The sequence below is a fragment of the Momordica charantia genome, assembly GCF_013281855.1.
Source record: "Momordica charantia cultivar OHB3-1 chromosome 10 unlocalized genomic scaffold, Mcharantia_2.0 BLBB01000010.1, whole genome shotgun sequence".
NCBI lineage: Eukaryota > Viridiplantae > Streptophyta > Magnoliopsida > Cucurbitales > Cucurbitaceae > Momordica > Momordica charantia.
The window spans coordinates 8,448,868-8,463,044 of NW_028275158.1; the positions used below are offsets into that span (position 1 = coordinate 8,448,868).

General features: G+C 38.7%; 1 protein-coding gene and 1 long non-coding RNA gene across 2 annotated transcripts; both read right to left on the bottom strand.

Moving 5' to 3' along the window:
• Positions 1 to 9,270: 9,270 nt before the first annotated feature.
• LOC148208486 (uncharacterized) lies at positions 9,271 to 11,800 on the bottom strand. The gene is made up of 2 exons (XR_015786991.1): positions 11,289 to 11,800; positions 9,271 to 11,192 (listed from the first exon to the last, which is right to left on the bottom strand). It is a non-coding gene; the product is annotated as an uncharacterized LOC148208486 (long non-coding RNA).
• Positions 11,801 to 11,939: 139 nt separating this feature from the next.
• On the bottom strand, positions 11,940 to 13,034 carry LOC111012860 (phytohormone-binding protein CSBP-like). Its single transcript, XM_022287156.2, has 2 exons — positions 12,845 to 13,034; positions 11,940 to 12,337 (listed from the first exon to the last, which is right to left on the bottom strand). Exons 1-2 carry the CDS (start codon positions 13,023 to 13,025, stop codon positions 12,051 to 12,053), a joined length of 468 nt encoding a protein of 155 aa, XP_022142848.1. The 5' UTR covers positions 13,026 to 13,034; the 3' UTR covers positions 11,940 to 12,050.
• Positions 13,035 to 14,177: the final 1,143 nt, after the last annotated feature.

Below are 14,177 nucleotides of genomic sequence, written 5' to 3' on the forward strand. Positions count from 1 at the left end.
CTAAAACTAGGATTTGAGAGCAGTATGATGGAGGAAGTCTTTTTTTGTAGACAACATAGTTGGGTTGGGTGTGCGTGGATAAGGAAAGACCAAGGAAGTTTATAAAACAAATTGCGGTGAACGTGGATCAAATATGTGACCTTCAGATCTTCAGTTGACGCTCTCCCAACTGAACTATCCCCGCTTAATTAGTTGACAAACAAATGAATAAGTAAAGTAACTAAAATAATAACAACACTATTTCTAAACTGATCGACTGTTACTCTTAAGTATTTTGTCCTTAAAATGAAGGAAATAAAATAATTGTTTTTTTTTTGTATTCTACGATATTCCAATTCATGCTAAATTAAAAAAAGTACTCCTAAACTTTGCATTTGTTGAAAAAATACTCTTATCATTTAAAAAAATTTCAATACTACCACGACCTTTCGCAGACGTTTCAAAAATATCATTTGTTGTTCAAATGATATTTTGGACATAAAGTTTATGAGTTGACGTGGAAACTTGCATGAAACAACATGAAACAATTAGCTGACACTACAATAAATTCAACTTTTAACGATGGTAAAAACATTTATGGATAAAAAACAATGACTGATTCACACCTTAAAGGTTTACTAAAATGGACAGGTATAAAAATTAGAGACATTTATTATAATTTTAAAAAAGCAAACTAATTATTTAAATTTAATTATTTTGAAACTAATTTTAAAAATATTATTGTTTTTAGTTGGGTGAAGTAAAGACGGCGTCCAAGTGGCAAAAAGTCGTCTCTCATTGCTATTATTTGGGGGTGAAAATCGTACTGCCACGTGGAGGAAAGAAAAATGTCCAACTTTGCAGGTCTTCCCTTGGGTGGCCGACCTATAGATCATCCCTTTGGTGGCCGACCTGAAATGACCGACCTGAATATTTTCCATAAAGGTCGACTTCAACACAGCCTTACCTAAAGGCCGATCTCATTCAGGTCTCTGACCTGAAGGTCTTCCCTAAAGATCATTCAAGGGAGGAACGACCTTCCATACTTAGTCAAATTTCGGATGACAATCATATGAACCCCAACAGGCCGACCTTGGTCTCGACATGCTCAACTGCCGGTCGGATTCCTTGTCGGGTACCTCAGCTTATAAATAGGACACTTCACTCTTCAGTCAGGTATCGTATTCTAGCTCGGTCTCTATATTGAGGTTGAACTCAAACTCGGAGTGTTTGTTCCCTTGTGCAGGTCTTTCCTCGCCAAGTGGCCTTTCAACTCATTCTTGAGACTTTCAGCTCATCCCAGTCAGTCAACCTTGATCCTTTGAGCTGGTCATCCCTTCCCAAGGATATCCAAGCTCTTCCAGCGATCATACCTGGAGTAGGTCGAGCTCTTCTCCGTGGCCGACCTTGACCAGGTCATACCTCATCACATTTTTTGCATAAACATTTGGCGCCGTCTGTGGGAAAAACATTGTAAGTCATTCCTACCAAAGAAAGCTATGGCACGCACGAAACCATCCAATATCCGCGTCTCAACGGAAATCTCCGAGATGTTCTCAAGGACCAAGCTAGATGATCGACGTGTAAACGATGATAGCTCAACCTTGCCTAGAGGAAGAGCTTCATCTCAGCTCATCCCCGCCTAGAGAAAGAGCTTCATCTTTGCTCATCCACGACTAGAGGAAGAGCTACCATCAGATAACTCAACCTCGCTAAGAGGAAAAACTCAATCTCAGCTCATCCCAACCTAAAGGAAAAGTTTCATCTTAGCTCAACCTTGCCTAGAGTAAGAGCTCAATCTCAGCTCATCCCCACCTAGAGGAAGAGTTTCATCTTAGCTCATCCGCGGCTAGAGAAAGAGCTGCCATTTGATAACTCAACCTTGCCAAGAGAAAGAGCTCCATCTTAGCTCATCCCAGCTTAGAGGAAGAGTTTCATCTTAGCTCAACATCGCCTAGAGTAAGAGCTTTATCTCAGCTCATCCCCATCTAGAGGAAGAGCTTCATCTTAACTCATCCGTGGCTAGAGGAAGAGCTGCTATCAGATAACTCAACCTCACCAAGAGGAAGAGCTCCATCTCAGCTCATCCCCGCCAAGAGGAAGAGCTCCATCTCAACTCATCCCCGCCTAGAGGAAGAGTTTCATCTTAGCTCAACCTCGCCTAAAGGAAGAGCTCCATCTCAGCTCATCCCCGCCTAGAGGAAGAACTTCATCTTAGCTCATCCCTACCTAGAGGAAGAACTTCATCTCAGTTCATCCCCGACTAGAGGAAGAGCTGCCATCAGATAACTCATCCTCGCCTAGAGAAAGAGCTTCATCTCAGCTCATCCCTGCCTTGATGACAATCATATGAACCCCGACAGGCTGACCTTGGTCCCGACATGCTCAACCGTTGGTCGAATTCTTTGTCGGGTACCTCAGCCTATAAATAGGGCACTTCACTCTTCAGTCAGGTATCGTATTCTAGCTCGATCTCCATGTCGAGGTCGAACTCAAACTGACTTGAACGTCAGAGTGTTTGTTCCCTTGTGCACGTCCTTCCTCGCCAAGTGGCATTTCAGCTCATTCTTGAGACTTTAGCTCATCCCAGTCAGTCGACCTTGACCCTTTGAGTTGGTCATCTCTTTCCAAGGATAGCCAAGCTCTTCTCGCAGTCATGCTGACCTTCCGCATGGCCGACCTCGACCAGGTCATACCTCGTCACATTTTTTGCATAAACAGCTATGTTGGAGCAAGATTGTCACTTGGAGATGATATATCTCTTAGGCGGTGTTTGGTTCCCTCATTTGTTTCATAGTTTTATAAACTCAAGTTTGCTACAGTAAATACTTCACTCGCCAAGTTACTACAGTGTATATTTTTTCTTTATTCTCTTCCCTAATAAAAATATATTTATTTTTTTAATTAAATATATTAAATAAATGAGAAAATTAATTCAAATTACATGTAATAAATAATTAATTCATATATTGACACTTTTTTATCTATTTATTTTTTCAAATGATCGGAGAAGAATCTAATTTTTTTTGTTCTTGCTATCTATTTATAGCTGTTTTTTCTTCATTTTGTTGGTTTACTCATTGTCGATGGTGAACCATATAAAATGTATGTTGAAATGTACCTTAAAAAGATCTATAAAATGTATTTTGTGAAAATGTAAAAGTCATTTCCATAATTCCTCCATTTTTATTTATAAGTGAGCTTCTGTAAAATATTAACACAAATTTTATACCCAATAAATTTTTTAATATAAATTAAAGCTAGACTATAATTCAAAAAATTTATTGGCATGTGTATAAATGTTGTATTAAACTATCGTGGTTGAGAAAAATTATATTAAATATAAAATCACAGGAAGAAAATAAAAAGTATCGAGACCAAATAAATAATTCGAAAGTACAGAAATGAACAAAAATAAGCTCACTTTCATGTAAATCATTGAATTGGTCATTTACCTAACACAAAATAGGCAAATTTAATTTTTTGAAATTTCAAAGTCGTGTTTTATAATTCCTTCATCTTTATTTCTAAGTGAGCTTCTGTAAAATATTAACACAAATTCTATACCCAATAAAATTTTTTTAATATAAATTAAAGCTAGATTATATTTCAAAAAATTTATTGGCATATGTATAAATGTTGTATTAAACTATCGTGGTTGAGAAAAATTATATAAAAAGTAAAATCACAGGAAGAAAATAAAAAGTATCGAGACCAAATAAATAATTCGGAAGTACAAAAATGAACAAAAATTAAAAGTAGATGTTTGGGAGCACAGATGAAAAATTGACCAAATATTAACAAATTTGAAAATTCATTAATCAAAAGTGAATTTTTGTTGATGGAGAGTTTTGGTTAGAGAAAATGGCATAGGTAACCTAAAAAAGTTTGTACTTTGCTCAATTGACTTCAATTAGAAAAATTGACTCAACTTACCAAATTTATTATTTGGAATAGAATATTGAAGGGATAAATTACTATTTTAGCCTCAATTGGAAAGCAAATGAGAAGTAGCAAACGAACCATAAACCACGGGCGTGATCGAATTAACACGGCGAGGTTTTGACCCTGGTTATTGTTAGCTTGACCATGGGCAAGGTTCGACCTTGGTTAGTGTTAGCTTAACCATGGTCGTGAAAAATACAACCACGACCGTGGTGTTAATGAAATACATCTAATGGGCGATGTTTGACCTTGGTTAGTGTTAGCTTGACCATGGCCATGAAAAAATGGGACCACGACAGTGGTGTTAATGAAATACATCTAATGAGCGAGGTTTGACCGTGATTATTGTTAGCTTTACCATGGCCGTGAAATTAAGATCACGACTGTGGTGTTAATGAAATACATCTAATGGGCGAGGTTTGATCGTGGTTATTGTTAGCTTTACCATGGGCGTGAAAATTAAGACTACGACCGTGAATTAAATGACCATTATACCCCTAAGTTAATATTCTAATCGTTGGTATCCTCTCATTCCATCTTCCTTTCTTTTCTTCCATTTTCGTTTTCGTTTTCGCCCATCCAATTTACTCTGCCTCAATTTTCTCAATTTCACTCTCTACTAGTTTCTTGCAATTTCGTGCTCCGAATCACTTCACATATCTGAAACTTCGAGGTTAGCACATTTTATTTGGTATTTGCATCCCTTTTATGGCAAGAGAAGTTTTTTTTCTACTCATTGTTCCATTTTTTTCATTATTCGTCCTTTCATTCCTTCCATGGCCACCTATTTAGTATTTTCGATACTTCTAGGGCTTGAAATCGGTGTCTTTCGTTTATGATTTGTTGTCTTTCTTTGCGATTGTGGTTGAAATTTTGATTTAAGTCTTTAGGGTTTATATTTTCTGCGGCAGAAATCGTTGACATTTTGGGCTTGCGTGGGTTTGTGTGGGTTTTCGTTAAGAGTTATCTGTCTGTTTTAGGGTTTTCGGCAGTGGAAGAATGAGGGTTTTAGGGTTTCGAAATTTTGGTTGAACCACGGCCGTTAACGCACTAATTAATTTACCCAGAACCAATGCTTCGTTAAAAAACCACGATCTCGTTGGCCGATAATTTCGACAAAATCAATATCCTCGTTCAAGTTGCACGGGAATTGGATTTTGCCATAATTTTCGGTCACGACCTAGGCCATGGTAAGCCCGTGAATTTGGACAAAATGCGTGTTTCTTTACTCTTATTTTATTATTTTCATCTGTTCCTTTCTCTTATTTTATCATTTTCATCTGTTCCTTTCTTTGTTTGGCTTCTGACTTGCTGAATAATAAGTTTTATATATATCGTATTTGTATTTCAGGTTTAGAAAATGGATATGGTACCTAAGATTCCTCCCACTAGTTATCGTTCAGCCAATTTGACCTGTCTATCCAACATAGGGAGCACGATCAAGGCTATTAAAAGTAAACTAACCCCTAGACAACTTAGTATGTTTAGGAAGACCATTTTCGACCATTTGCTAGACATAGAGCTCATAATTAATGGGTCACTTATACACAACCTGTTGCTTAGGGAGTTGGAGGATAGTAGCGTAGATGTAATTACTATGGACGTGCTTGGTAATAGAGTATCATTTGGATTTAGAGAATTTTGTCTGATCACGGGCCATAAATATAGTAGATGGTTGATTCGTAAGGACACTTCTCCTAAGAGGCTTAGGAAGTTGTACTTCGATGACAAATTCGATATTTTACTGAATGAGTTCGAGACGAAGTACATGGTGATGCGGTTCGAGGATGACCTTGATGCGGTCAAGATATTGATGTTATTATTCGGGGAGCTTGTCTTGTTTGGGAGGGATAGGACTTTGAAGCTGGATAATAGCCTCTTAGGAGTTGTGGATGACCTAGAGGTGTGATGTAATTATAACTGGGCTGAAATGTCTTTCGAGAAGCCTATAAGAAGTTTGAAGCGTGCCTTGACGAAGAAGGGAAAAGATGGGGGGTTGAGGAAGACGTATAGTTTGTACGGTTTCCCTAGGCATTACAGGTATTTGCAATTATTGTTTTAGTTTTACATTATATTATATTTTGTTCATTTTATGTGATGTTGTCCCACGTGGTGTTAGTACAGGTTTGGGGATACAAAACAATATCTTGTTTGACCGAGCGGGTTGCACATCCTATAAAATCGGATGCTGTCCCACACATACTTAAGTGGAAGTGCAGACATTCACCTGCGTGGGTTGTCATGGAGAAGAAGATATTCTAGTTTACATCGGTAAGATCCTTTAGTAGTACATCGATATGGTATTTATTTTCATATAACGTGCCCTTAGTAGTATGTTTTGTGTACAGGTTAAAGTGGCTATAAGACTATTCAAAATGGAAGTGGATGAGAGGTTCATGAAAAGGGAATTCGATCAACCATCCAGTGATGACTTCGTTGACGAGGAACATGCAAGCGAGCAAGTGTTGCCTGCAATGGAAGGTCGTGACATGCAGCACGATGCCACCCATGACTATCCTGATGTCTCGACCATGGATACAGATGTGAGAGGTAAGAGGAATACGAAGAGTGGCAAGAAGCATCGGTGCAAATGCAAGTTTGGCTTGAAGATTTTGACTGAGCATGTGGCTACCATGGATTCGCGGCTTGCCAGTGTGGAACGGAAGGTGATTTGAAAAGCATTCGGAAGTTCTTGCGTCGTCTAGTTAAGATGCATACTCTATTAATGCTTTCTATATCTCAATTAGATGTGCTTTGACATTATGCTTGCTGCATATAGGGTCTACCAGTTGATACTTCGGTTCTTCGAAAAAACATTTGTGGAGATGGAGATGGCACCAGTGACGGAGATTTGCTCGACGTCCAATCACAACGTCCAGTAACTACAGTTTGAATTAGTGACTATATTGTTTTACAGTACCAAGTCTTCAATGACTTTTTGGACACGGAATTAGATGAGCTCCTTGATGACCAGTCACAATTCCCAGAGAGCTCATTCGACGTGGCACATGATTATTCAGAGGACGTGCGTGTTCTATCCCAACCATTTTACCCTCATCCACCTCGTCAGGGGGAACGAAAGAGGAAAACGTCGTGGAAGCTTCGTGGGTCCTTCGAAGTTAAGGTTGGAGGTAAACGAAAGGTCATGGTTTACAATCTCGAAGGAACAAGACTCCAAATTTCAGAATTGGCTGGATGATGCCACTAACCCACGATCAAAGTGGAAGACATGCTACACAAAACGAGGCAAACAATGGTTTCGAGATATTCTAACACCACAAAAAATGGTGTTTGTGCGAGGTACGACTGCTTTCCATATATACCTGAAATTGGTTATATTAGTGGTGTTCGTACCTTCACTTCCAACCGAAATTAAATATATTGTTGGTTTTCACAGGTAGTCGATTCGTTGGTCATGTTCGTGCGTAAGAAGCTCGAATTGCGACCGGATTTATGTCGTTGCAAGTTCACCACCGGTGATCAAGTACTTGCGATACGTTTTATTAGTCTAACAGCTTTATTAAAGGCCGTGGTGTTGAAAATTCTAGGTCGTGGTGTTGAATGTCCACGACCTTCGTTTATTTGAATCATGACCACAATCGTGATCGAGAAACTCACAACCATGAAATTTTCCAGAAAGTGACTATTCAACCCTAAGTATGATCACGAGTGTGTTTAGATATATTTTGACCTAGTTAGTCTGCAGAGTAATGAAAAATATATCAAGTGGTTCGGTTGAATAATAGAAAAGTGAATAAGAGTACAACGTTTTCCAAAATCCAGATAATAGTGCAGCTAATGTTTTACATGTCTCCATCTGTAGTTCTTAGTGGTTGGTGGCATGTTTTTCTATTATGTCCCATGTTGCCACACCGATCGCATTTTTGGACTTGGCGGGTCTCCCCAACAGATGGAATTCGTACAGTTCGACGTCGCCCAACACGCGAAACAAATTTGGGCGGCTTCACCTTAAGGTCGACGAAGTCATCAAGTAAAATCCAATCCTCCTCATCGTCGAGATAGTACACAAGTTCGACATATACGTTAATGAGAGTTTGGAGAGTATATGCAGATGAGCATAGTATGTACATGTTCTCGTTCTGATAGGTGGTCGCTGCAATAGCGTGGGAGTAAGGAAACTGGAAGTAGTCAAACTCTTTACATCCACATGTTCTTGCATTTAAATTCACACGCACCTTTTTTAGTCCATCGTTCACCTCCAACTCATAGTGGTCAATGGGTGTGATGGAGTGAGTACGAGAGAGGTTCTCTGCAGTACTCATCTTATTCTCACCGTAGTAAGTAAGAATGGTTTCGCGACTGGATGCGTAGGTTTGCCTTTCGTAAAACCAGCATTGTAAGAGCGCACGAGCATGTTCAAGAAGTGCAGTGACTGGCAGATAATGTGCATGGACGAGGACTACATTCATAGACTCTGCAATATTAGATGTCATTTGGTCATACCTCAAACCCAGTTGAAATGTACAAGTCCATCTTCAAAACCGATTCCTTCCAAGTATCTTTGGACTTCTAGAAATCCTGCTAGTTGGGAAAAATAGTACCTGAACTATGATTTTCGACAGACCTTTGCTGTTAATATGAACATTTCTTGTATGGCATCGTCCTTGAAATTGTCCTTAAGGTTCGTGGACAAATGCTGCATGCACATTCCGTGAGTCGCTTGAGGAAAGACCTACTTAACAAATTTCGTAATGGCAACATGTCGATCAGATACGAATAATAACTCATCAACCTCTCCAATACAAATCTTGACCATATTCAAAAACCAAGTCTAGGATTGATCACTCTCCTGATCGACAATTTCAAACGCAAGAAGATATATTTGATTGTTGCCATCAACAGAAGAAGCAATAAAAATAACACATTTATATTTACCCTTGAGATGTGCACCATCTATCACGAGCACTGGGCGGATACAACTGGAGAACCTTCTAATACAGCAATCGAGGGCCATGAACGCGTACTTAAAATACTTATCTTCCTCCAGCTCCACTTCAAAAACAGTGCTTGCGTTAACAACCTTAAAATGCTTTACCATAAGCAAATTCAAGGCAACATTTCTGTCCCGCCATGCCTTTTCATATCTAATGTTCACCCCATAGTTCTTTCGCATGTCGTTAATAATGTCCTTAGGTCTGTACTGACGGCTGACATCCTCCAGATTGGACTTCAATAACTAACCAATCACCCAACTCCGAGCTTGCCTGTGGTCATGGTTCAGTATTTCACATTTGCACTTGTGAACATCATTAAATTTCGAAATGATGAATGAGTCACCACCTCGGATACTCTTTGCACGCAAACTCCATTTTCAACCTTGTTCGGTACATCCAACGGTGTACAATGTCTTCGTCGATTTTTTAACCTTAAATTTGAAATTAAGCTTTATAGCTAACACAGACAGCTTGAAGCGTAGTTCTTCCTTCAAACGGAAAATACCCTTAAGAGCAATTTCACCTACATAGTCAGACTCATTGACAATTATGATATTTTGCATCGGACGTGAAACGACTATTCTCACTCACTGTATGGGACCCATGAACATGTTGACCTTCATTCTCATAATGGTTTTCAAACACATCCTCGGTATGATATTCATCATCCTCCCCATTGTCATACTCGTTCCCACCAGTGTTCTCAACCCCATCCTCGGTATGATATTCGTCATAATCATACTCATCATCGCTCCGAAATTCGTACTCAACCTCATTCTCGTACAATTGACCATAATATGAAGATTCGTCGCCGTCTAGGTTACATGGGACAACGTTACCGATCAATGGTGTAATCTGTGGGACAAATGAGGGGAGACCGACATCGTCCAGAGGAGAATCAATAGAAATAGAATGGCCGAAACATGGATCATTCTATCCTGGGTATTATGGGAATGAAGACGATGCATGAGTTTCGAAAAAATTATTTCCTCTCCTGCTCCCACTACTATATGATGCTTTAGGTACGACGGTTATGTACAAGGGTACTTGTGATGGATCGGGAGGGCCATTCAAATAGAATCTCAAACTGGTATCATCAAATATCAGATTGTTCGGGACTTCGTAGTGAAAATCAAATCTATATACACACTCTACAACAAGATCAAATTGGTCAGGGATCAATTCTAGTAAGCATGTGCAAGGCACTTACTAGGTTGACATATGTTATCGTTTCATCAACATCTAGCCCACCCATGACGCCACCTTCGTAAATTGTACCAGCCTCGTTCCACTTGTCATCGTAGATCACAAATAGTGGACGCATCCTGCATGGATAATAAGAATAACACATAAGTAATTAGTAATTAAAGTCACCACGGCCGTGATAGTTTAAGACACGACCTATAATATAAAACACAAACACGGCTGGGGGCACACACAACCACAATCGAGGGAACATACTACCACGGCCGTTAATCGAACAATATAGGACCATGGTCGAGGAAAAATGCTACCACAACCATGAATCAAACCATGGTCGGGGGAACATATGCTACCACGACCATGAATTTAACAATAAAGACCACGATCGATGGAACATGCTACCACGGTCATTAATCAAACAATAAAGGACCACGATCGAGGGAACATGCTACCACGACCGTGAATCAAACAACCACGGCCGAGGTAACCTACAACCATGGTCGCGAATCAAACAAAACGAACCATGGCTGTGAGGCGATCAAGGGTATCTGTATGCAACCACGGTCGAAATCACCTAATACCACGACCGTTAATCATACAAACATTGACCACGGCCGTTAAACGAGAAACACGATCATGAATCATTGACTTACGGAACTTTTGACCCACAAAAATACACATAAAAGTTCAGAAATTTCTCCACTCTAACCATATACATCATATATTATGAACCAATCAAAAACTAACCTCGTTCAAGATGTCAAAGATGAAAAGTTGTCTTCCTTTAAGGTATTCAAGATGTGAAAATTGTTGGAATAGGTATGGAAGTTTTTGAAAAAAAACGTGAAAGATGTGCATGAGGACAATAAGGGTTGAAACATACTTTTATTCTCTGCAATCTGTGAGAATGTGTGGGTATATATTAAATGATAGTACAAAAATTTGGTGGGGAATTAATAAGTTGGTGGTACTTTAATAAATTCACGGTCATGAATCAAGTCGAACTCGCCCATGGTTTTAATTACACCAACCTACGTGATTCGAACTATTGCCATACCAGATTGGTTGTAGTTTAATTAATTCGGGGGTATATTCGTCATTACATCCTCTCTGAAATGTCATAAAAGTTAAAATTAGGTCAATTGAGTTAATTTTTCTAATTGAGATCAGTTGAGCAAGGTGTAAACTTTTTTAGGTTATCTATACCAATTTCCCTTTTGGTTAAAGGCCACGTGGTCTCCGGATGAGCAGTTCAAAGATGAATCCACCATACCTGAAACCAAAGAACTCGATGCCGATGCGGTGTCCTGCCTAATATACTCCGACGCTCAAGTCAGTAATCAGAGTAAGAATAGGAATAAGACACTAGAGAGTTTAATGATAGGTTTTTCACTTACTTTGTGTGGAGGATCGCCCTTCCTTTTATAGCCCTGAAGGGTCGACCAAGAAGGACGACGGTTGGAAGTGGCAGGGACGTTGCACGCGGTACGGTAGGACAGAGAGGTGCGCATCCCCGATAGTGCAGAATAGCCCCGCTGCCTGCGTCACCTGAGCATGTCGCCCAGGGCCGCGCCGCCAGTTGTGGATACGTATGGGGCGTAACCGTTTGGGGTATTCGTCCTGTCATGAGCAGACACGCCTTCTGCTCGACGACATCTCCACTAAGAATTAGTTCCCAGTGGGCCTATGTCCGCGAAGGGACGAACACGTGTCCTATTCAGAAACTACCCATAACAAATTTAAATCTAAAAGAAAGTTCACATACATCGATGAGAAATATCTATATATATATATATATATATATATATATATATATATATATATATATATATATATATAAGGAGTCACACCTTAAAATATATTGAATTATTTTGTAATAGTGATATTTATGTTCCAAACTTGATCATGTGAGAGGTTATAATTAAATATAAAGACAAGAAAACACATGTAAGAAGACAATAAAAGTTTTTAAGAAGATGAATGGAGAAGAAACTTTTCCAAGAGTTGAAAAAAAGAAAGAGCTGGACTAATTGCCATTTCCACCATGTGGCCTTCTTCATCTTCATCTCCATCATCTCTTTCAGTCCCATAAACAACCTTGATATCCACTAGGGTTCCCTTCTCTCCCATGGAAGAAAGCTTGAATGTTGTGGTGAAAGAAGAAAACCCTGCTTTTAATATATTCCCTTCCATCACTTCTACCCCAAATTCATGCTTTGTTTCATCAACTTCCACAATCCTTTCCTTCTGGACACCTGCAAATCATCCTTCTTCTTCAAAACTCTCTCAAATGAAGAAAATATTTAGATTCCGTGGGGAAGACTTATCTTGTATCATCAGCCATTAAATGTTTGACAGTTAAAGGAGAGAACTGCAAAAACAAACCATTTTTTTTAAATCATCTGTCAATTTTTAGATGTCATGGGCAGCATACTTGTTAGGTGTCGATGGTTTTTGATCGAGGTGAGAATGGTTCAGAATGCGATCAAAGTCCTTCATTCATTGACTAAATAAGAGGAAGTTGGATATTATAAATTAGGAATATCATCTCCATGTTAATAGTTAGATCCTGACTGATGAACATCTGATAAGCTATTAAACTATTCGTGAGCAAAAGAGAGAGATAAAAAACAAACAACTTTTCTAAAAAATAATCAGCACCGTCAATTTTTAGATAGTGAACAGCATATAAGTCCTCACCAATCATATCTAAATTTTATTCTTCCAAACGAAAATGGAAGTAGGAATTAAGATGAACTGACCATGGGCAAGATGAAAGAGGAAGATGGAGCCAAGGCCACCATTTCCATGGAGGAGCTCAATCTTTTCAACAGTGTTGGGCATGAAGTTGGGAATTATAAATCTCAAGTCTTCAACCAAAGCTTTCCAAAGGGTTTCAATTCCAACCCCAACTTTTGTTTCAGCTTTTGCCTGCTTAACCATGATGAATTTGCCTGTAAATTTTGTTCCATGGGTTTTGTTTTTGCTCTATATATAGTGAGATGTCTTATTTGGTTTTAGTACAATTGTCGTTTCAGAAACATGCATGGTCTTTGTTTTTATTGTTTCTTATTTGGCAGTGTTGCAGGTGTCTCGTGATTTTAGCATGCAAACTAAATGCATGCATTAATAACACGCAATTAAATAATACAAAGAAATTAAATCAAGAGTATGTTTTCTCATCCTTTCCTTTCCTATTCTTAGTTGGAATCTTCATGACTAACTTCTTTTGGTCAGAATACGGGAGCGTCAGTCGTGATGAGTAAAGAGTGCTTCTCAGTGAGCCCTCCCTAGTTCACCAGCGTGACTCGACTCTCATAGACTTCGTCATTTAATTTTGATTGTTAGATGGTTAAACGTGGTAGAGCTCTTTTGGCCAGTAGATAGCTCTGTTACCACATACAGAGCCACATGTTGATACATGTTTTTTTTGGTCAACAGTTGTGTCCTACATGAACCGGCTGGTAGATGCAAGCGGTGTAGTGTTCGGCCATGTAAACTTCAAGCTTAAATCAACATTACGTCTAAGCTAGTATCGATGTGAGCTTATACGAAATGCAAAAAATGCGTACCTTTTGAAGGTGAGACTCTATCTTTTATATAAGGGGATCATTGGAGTGACAATTTTCTATCGACAATGGGAAGATTCTCTAATAGCAAAATTGTCCTTTCGTCGAATGTCAGTGAATTTTCCTACCGATCAAAATCTTCCCTAGGTCAGAGTCAAGCTAAGCTCTCCCTATAAAGTCACGGGCCCTTCCTCCTTGTCTTTAGAGTGTCTGAGCTTAGGCTCAGCCACAAAGCGAGGATGGTAGACACCATATTTGGTCCAGCCTAATTTTATGTTCTATAAATAAATAAAATTGAAAAAAATATTTATGTCTTTTGTAAAAAATTAAAAAAAATAAAAGATAAAAATAAAATAAAATACTTTAGATAATCCTAGGTTTTGAAATTGGAATTTCAATTTGATTTTAGGCATATTTTGAAAATCACCGAAAACAGTTTTAAAATAGAAAATGAAATATTATAAATACGGGATTTGAAGTTTGAAATTCAAATGATTAAGCTTTTTTAAATTTTAACTAAATTTCA